The sequence below is a fragment of the Mus pahari genome, chromosome 12 (genome assembly GCF_900095145.1).
Source record: "Mus pahari chromosome 12, PAHARI_EIJ_v1.1, whole genome shotgun sequence".
NCBI lineage: Eukaryota > Metazoa > Chordata > Mammalia > Rodentia > Muridae > Mus > Mus pahari.
In genome coordinates, this window is record NC_034601.1 from 27,126,760 (window position 1) to 27,134,277 (window position 7,518).

Consider the following 7,518-nt stretch of genomic DNA (forward strand, 5'->3'; position numbering starts at 1 on the left):
GAGAAGATGAAATACATTGCCAAGAAATGTGGAGTTAGGTTCCAGCCTCCAGCTATGATCTTGATTTATGAAAATGAAACCGAAGGAAAGAGCCGCCAGCGTATCATGCCTGTCCGAAACTTTTCAAAGTTCTCAGGTACCCCTTGTTTTATCTTGCCTCCTGTTTAGTTTTCAGTTTATTTTTATTTATGTATATGCGTCCATGTGCATGGGTGTCTACAGAGACCAGAAGAGGGCATCAGATCCCCTGCAGCTATAGTAACAAGCCTGATTGTCGCTGAAGTTGGGAACCCTGCAAGCACTCCTAACCATTGAGCCATCTCTCTGGCCTTTACCTTCTGCTTAAATATACTTAAGTCACTTAATAAAAATAACATGACACTATCAGGTATGACATACACCTATAATCCAAGCAATGTAGACAGCTAAGGCAGGAAAATTGCAAATGCAAAATAAGTCTGGATAACTTGAGATAGAAAAATGTTTGGGGTGGGGAAAGATGTAAATAAGTTGTGGAACACTGACCTAGTGGGTGCAGGGTCCTGGATCCAGTCCCACTGAGAGGGAAAAGGAAGGGGAGGGAGGAGAGCGGGAAGGAGAGGATATTTTAGTTTTGTGCAGTGGAATGACAGGTTCCTAAAAGTTAAACAACCCTGAATTTCTTTCTTTCTTTTTCTTTTTTTTACGATTTATTTATTTATTATATGTAAGTACACTGTAGCTGTCTTCAGACACTCCAGAAGAGGGAGTCAGATCTCGTTAAGGATGGTTGTGAGCCACTATGTGGTTGCTGGGATTTGAACTCAGGACCTTTGGAAGAGCAGTCGGGAGCTCTTATCCGCTGAGCCATCTCACCAGCCCCACAACCCTGAATTTCAGTCATCAGGGACTGGCCTGTGATCTTTGTGAGATCACTTATTGTTCTCAGTTTCTTTCTTTCTTTCTTTCTTTCTTTCTTTCTTTCTTTCTTTCTTTCTTTCTAAGATTTATTTTATTTATTACATGTAAGTACACTATAGATGTCTTCAGACACCCCAGAAGAGGGAATCAGGTCTTGTTACAGATGGTTGTGAGCCACCATGTGGTTGCTGGGATTTGAACTCAGGACCTCTGGAAGAGCAGTGACTGCTCTTGACTACTGAGCCATCTCTCCAGCCCCTCAGTTTCTATGCTGACATTTTTAGGTCAGTCTGACACAGGCTAGAGTCATTTAGGAAGTGGGAATGTCAATTGAGAAAACCCCCAACAGATCGATCTGAAGCAGACCTGTGGTCCATTTTCTTGATTGATTACTGATGTGGGAGGGCCCAGCCTACTGTGGGTGGGGCCACTCCAGGCTGATGATCCTGGGTGGTATAAGAAAGCAGGTTGAGCAAGCCATGGGGAGCAAGCCAGTAAGCAGCACTCCTCCATGGCCTCTGCATCAGCTCTTGCCTCCAGATTCCTGCCCTGCTTGAGTTCCTGCTTTGGCCTTCTTCTGTGATGGGCTGTCATATGAAAGTATAAGTGAAATAACCCTTTCCTCCCCAAGCTGCTTTTGATAATGGTGTTTTATCACAGCAATAGAAGACCTAATGAAGACAATCTCCCAATCTATACTTTTTATCAGTTACAGAATTGGTGATTTACTATTTTAGAATAGTTATACGAGTTAAATGATATACTACTGTTTAACAATACTAAATTTCCTTCTCTCTTTGAATATTTTTTATTTGTAGATAGCATTTTATTAGTGTTACACAGCTGCCTTTTAAGGACCATGCTTTTTTTTTTTTTTTTTTTTTTTTTTTCTGGCAGGAGGGGTTGGGGGTCTCCAGTCCCAGCACTCAGAAGGCAGAGGCAGGTGGATCTCTGAATTTGAGGCCAATCCTACTCATACAGAGTGAGCTCTAACCCAGCAAAGGCTACATAGGCTACATAGTCTCTAAATCAAAAACCATGTCAATTTTTATCTTTAGACATTTTCTTCCCTTGAAAGTTTTTAACATCTCTACTAAGTATTTTTAGGTTAAAGTAAAAAAGAAAAAAAGATTCCATCCTTTTCTCTCCACACCAAAGTTAGGTTTGTTTATTTTTTTATTTAAAATGTTGGGGGCTGGAGAGATGTTTTAGCATTTAAAGAGTTCTTGCTGGTTTTGGGGTTTTTTTTTGTTTTTTGTTTTGTTTTGTTTTGTTTTGTTTTTGGTTTTTTGAGACAGGGTTTCTCTGTATAGCCTAAGCTGTTCTGGAACTCACTTTGTAGAGCAGTCCGGCCTCAAACTCAGAAATCCGCCTGCCTCTGCCTCCCGAGTACTGGGATTAAAGGCATGTGCGCCACTACTGCCCAACCTTGCTGTTCTTTAAGAGGACCTGGATTCAGTTCCCAGCACCAACATGGCAGCTCACAGCCATCTTCTAAATCCAGCTCTAGGGGATACAGCGCCATCTACTGGTCTCCACCAGCACTGCACATATAGTACACATAAATACATTCAGGCAAACACTGAACAAATAAAGTAAAAATAAATAAATCCTTTTAAAATTTATATTATTTTTGGTATTTTTTTGAGATAAGAGCTCTCTATTTCACCTTGGCTGGCCAAGAACCTATGAGTATCCTCCTGCTTCAGCCTCCTAGTGCTGGGATGAGAAACGGTTATAAACCTATACCACCAAACCCAACCTGTTGTATGTTTTTGCTTTTAAGGCAGGATCTAGTTAAGTAGTCCAGGCTAGCCTCAAACATTCTATCCTCCTGACTCTTCCAGATGCTAGGATTACAGGCATGTGTCTGTTGTAGGACAGACTTCTCCAAGGTTGCTTCAACCTTGGAGAAGTGTATTTATCCCAGATAGTAAGCCATGACCAATGTGTGAATAACATCAAAGTTCAATACTGGGGTTACTACAGAAGTATGGAGTTACTCACAGGAGCAGAAACCTCAGACAGCTGCATCACCAAGGCCACCCCAGCATCATTGACAGCTCAAGAGGATAGGGAGCGCCTTTTGTTTAGGCTGTTTTGCAGCTCTCAAGAGTCTATTGAGACTGTCCCTCAGCAGTCTTTATTGTTTATCCTCAGAAAGGGAGGGACCTAGTGAATTTGGCCAGTTTTAGGGATTTCCTGGAGTTCTTTTGAGTTATTTACTTCTCATCTGAAGGAACTTCCCTGCAGGGTGGAATGTTTCAATGTGAGTGGGTTGCCACGCAACAGAGTGTGTAACTGAGAAGTGTTAAAACTCAGTTGGTTATCAAAGAACAGTTCTAAAGCATAATTGATTTACTAAACCCCTTTAGCCAGGGGGCTACCTTGGAGCCAGTGATCTCAGGGTTTTGGTCTGTTTTGGTCCTTGCAGTGGTGTGTGATGGGTGTGATATGTGTTCTACATACACTTTTCTCCCTCCTAGATTGCACCAGGGCTGCTGAACAGTTAAAGAATAACCCACGGCACAAGAGTTACCTGGAGCAGGTGCCCCTGAAGCAGCTAGAGAAGCTGTTTGTTTTTTTGAGAGGTTCCTTGCAGGGGCAGAGCTTGGCAGAAACAATGGAACAGATTCGACGGGAAACAACCATCGATCCTGAGGAAGACCTGAACAAACTGGATGATAAGGAGCTCGCCAAAAGGAAGAGCATCATGGATGAGCTTTTCGAGAAAAATCAGAAGAGAAAGGACGACCCCAGTTTTGTGTATGATGTGGAGGTCGAGTTCCCTCAGGATGAACAGCTGCTGTCCTGCAGCTGGGACACAGCATCAGTCGATGACTTCTGAAGCCTACCCTCCATGTTTCCACAAAGAACAAAGATCACTTCTAGAAAACTCGGAAACACTAACGATCTATAAAACCAGAACACTTCCATGTGCTACGTAGGCCTATGAGAAACACAGAAATACAAGGTGGGAGTCTGCCTTCAAGGCATTGGCAGTCGAAAGCGAAGGGAACTCAAGAACTTGTAGAAAGATATTTTAATAATATTACTCAGGGAAAAGATAAGAACCAGATTTTGACAAAGGGGAGGCTTTCCCTCAGTGGAAAGGGGCCCATGCTTGGCCCTGAAATGCTACAGATGTTTTTGTAGAAATCAAGATGAAGCCAAGAGGGAAGGGTGTGGTAAAGAGACAAGAAATAGAATCTGAGAAATGGTGAGTAATTATAGTTTGACAAGATTGGAATTAACCTGTGTTCATCAGTACTCTATGTGCATTAACTCTGGGATAGACAGGAACACCTGTAAATGCAAAACGTCTCACAGCTACGAGTGGCGGAAGGCAGGCAGTTCTACTTCACAATCAGGAAATATGTTCTAACGTTACTCTGAAACCCAGAGCCACTTCCTGCGAAAGGCTGGTTTGTACAGTGGGAAGTTTGCCCACAATGAGTGATAGGTACTATGTTCAGACCTGTTTGTGAGTTTAGATGTACAAAGATCTCGGCCTCACAAGGCCTCTGTGTGCAGATGTGTTTATTCTTACAAGAATATTATCTGATTGATAGAAATCATATGTTTTCTACAAGGAAACTATTATTCATTGAATAAAGCTGTGACTGTAAGTGATAAGTCTTACTGGGTTTTCTTCCCTTCAGTCTGGTGTTTTGTTTGCCAGGTTTGGGGGTGCTGCTGATTGGGGTGTTGCTGTTCGGGGGTGCTGCTGTTTGGGGGTGTTGGCAGACTCTAGAGTGCCTTTACCTTCTTAGTTAGGCTGTTTGTTAATTCTTTGTTAGTTTCACACATGACTACAGTGTGTTGGGAGCACCTCCCCTGCCCACTCCCCAGCTCTGGTTCTTCCCTGACAGTGCCCCCCCCAACCCCTCCCGCCTTCATGACTTCTCTTTAACACAGAGTCCAGCTAGTATATGCTTTCTGTGTGAGCGTGGGTGGAGGGTGCTATCCACTGGAGCGTGAGCAGCCTCCCATGGACCGCACCACTGAAGAAAACTAAAGTCTCCCTCCTCCACAGTGGCGGCCAACTGCTCCTCAGCTAAGGGTGGGCCTGATGTTTACGGATTTCTTTCTAGGCAAGTTTATTATTTGTAAATAGAAAGACTAGTGGGTTTATGCATTGGCTTTATATCGTGCTACTTTGCTGAAAGTGTTTTCTCGGGTATGAGGAGCTTCCGTGAAGTCTTTAGAGTCTTTTCTTTAGGAATCTTTAGGGTCCTATGTCATAGGGACAAATCTTCATTTCTATCCTAATTTGTTTTCTATTGCTGAGATAAACACCATGACCAAAAGCAACGTGGAGGCAAGGGTTATGTTATCGTACAGATTATAGTTATTGAGGGAAGTCAGGCACTGAAGCAGAAACCATGGAGTGATGCTACCTGGCTTGTTCCTCATGGCTCGCTCAGCTTCCTCTCCTCGCCTTTTCTTCCTTTTTTTCTTTATTTGCTTGGGTTTTGTTGTTGTTGTTGCTGCTGTTTTTGTTTTGTTTGTTTTAGCTGTCCTGGAACTCACTCTGTAGACCAGGCTGGCCTCGAACTCACAAAGACCCTCCTGCCTCCTGAGTGCTGGGATTAAAGGCGTGCCCCACCACTACTGCCTCCACCACTGCCTGGCTTCAGCTTCCTTTCTTAGCCCGGAACACCTGCCCAGAGGTGGCCCCACCCACACCAGGAGGGGCCCTCCTGCATTAATCGAAAAAATGCTTCAAAGACTTGCCAGCAGGTCAGACTAATGGAAGCCTTTTCTCAGTTGAGGGTCCTGCTCACAGGTAATACTAGCTTGGGACAAGTGACAAACACGAACCAGCAGGCTTTCCTGTTTGTATTCTTTTTCTTATCTCCCGGCCTTGGCTGAAATCTCAAGCAGATTGAGCACCTCTGCCTCATTCTTGATTTAGAAGAAATGCTTTAAAGTGTCCCCGTTTAGGATTACGTTGTCTGTAGGTTTCTCATATGGACCCTAATTATTTAAAAAAAAAAAAAAAAAAAAAAAGAGCAAGTAGCCAATATTTACGTTAGCAGGTGAAAAGCCAAAGGCAAACAGCTTCGTCGTGGGCATTCATTAGTGCTTGGATTTCGTCACTTGTTATGGATGTCACTTATTTAAGTTGTTTATATCTTCTGGATTTAATTTTGCTATGTCACGTATATTTTAGGATTTATCCATTTTCTCTAGATTTTTTTCGGGGTTGTTGTTGCTGTTGTTTTGTTTTTGGTGAATTTCAAGTATTCTGTAATGGTCTCCATGATAGTACATGTTCAAGACAGGAGGAGTGTTCTCCGGGTAAAATGAATGTTCCTTATTTAGTGGATACCTGACCTAGGAAACTTTGAGTTTCTAGGGTGAGAATTTGTACATTTGATTGCTAATTCCTCATTGTCCGTGACCTTTTTAATCGCAGCCAAATATAACTTGGTTATATGCCTCTCGGCTTGGAAGGAAATTTTAACCAAAGCCAAGAATTCTATGGTTGCTACTATTAAATATTTTTTTTGTTGTTGTTGTTTTAAAAATATTTATTTCAGGCTGGAGAGATGGCTCAGCGGTTAAGAGCACTGACTGCTCTTCCAGAGGTTCTGAGTTCAAATCCCAGCAACCCCATGGTGGCTCACAACCATCTGTAATGAAATCTGATGCCCTCTTCTGGGGTGTCTGAAGCCAGCTACAGTGTACTTACATATAATAAATAAATAAATCTTTAAAAAAAGAGATTTATTTCATGTATGTGGGTACACTGTTGCTGCCTTCAGACACACCGGAAGAGGGCATCGGATCCCATTACAGATGGTTGTGAGCCTCCATGTGGTTGCTGGGAATTGAGCTCAAGACTTCTGGAAGAACAGTGCTCATAACCACTGAGCCATCTCTCCAGCCCCTATTAAACATTTCTTAATTACATGTCCCCTTCCCAGTTATATGCTAGGTGCTAAAGAATTTTTATAGTTTGATCAGTCCAACATTAGCTGTAGTGTGGTGGCACATGCCTGAAACCAAAGTGCTCTGCACTAAGGCAGGAGGATCAGAGTTCAAGATTAGCTTACCCAACACACTGAAATCCTGTCTTCAACAAGACAAAGCTATCTTTTGTTTCTGATAATGAAGTACAGAAATAGAGGAGATAAAATTTCTAAAATGATACCACACTGATAGGAAGATTTGTGTGTTTATGTATCAGTTGTTTTTAAAAAATAAAATTGATAATTTTTTGATAGACATGGTAATGCCTGTAATCCCAGCACCTGGGAGGTAAAGGCAGGCCAGCTACAGCTAGAGAGAGAGTATAAATGAGAACAAGTTAGGGAAGAAAATAAATCTTAATATAATCCTCAAGGATCATTGTATCCAAACCCTCTAATCTCCTCCCTTTCCTCTTCTCCTAGTCCCTCCACCACGTACACCTTAGGGTGGGACTGGCAGCTAGTAAGGAAAGGAAATGGTTGGGAGCCACCATGTGGTTGCTGGGAATTGAACTCAGGACCTCTGGAAGAGCAGCCAGTGCTCTTAACCGCTGAGTCACCTCTCCAGCCCCCAAGTTCTTTCTTTTCTTTATTTCTTTATTTATTTATTTTGGTTTTTCGAGACAGGGTCTCTCTGTAT

General features: G+C 42.6%; 1 protein-coding gene across 1 annotated transcript; it reads left to right on the forward strand.

Moving 5' to 3' along the window:
* The first annotated feature begins 6 nt into the window (after window positions 1-6).
* Window positions 7-4,536, forward strand: Cep19 (centrosomal protein 19). Its single transcript, XM_021210032.2, has 2 exons — window positions 7-136; window positions 3,387-4,536. Exons 1-2 carry the CDS (start codon window positions 7-9, stop codon window positions 3,746-3,748), a joined length of 492 nt encoding a protein of 163 aa, XP_021065691.1. The 3' UTR covers window positions 3,749-4,536.
* Window positions 4,537-7,518: the final 2,982 nt, after the last annotated feature.

Bases quoted from the DNA above. Each gene is read 5' to 3' on its own strand.
- Cep19 (XM_021210032.2), top strand. From the start codon at position 7: ATGAAATACATTGCCAAGAAATGTGGAGTTAGGTTCCAGCCTCCAGCT. The intron at 137-3,386 runs GTACCCCTTGTT...TCTCCCTCCTAG, and splicing joins AAACTTTTCAAAGTTCTCAG to ATTGCACCAGGGCTGCTGAA.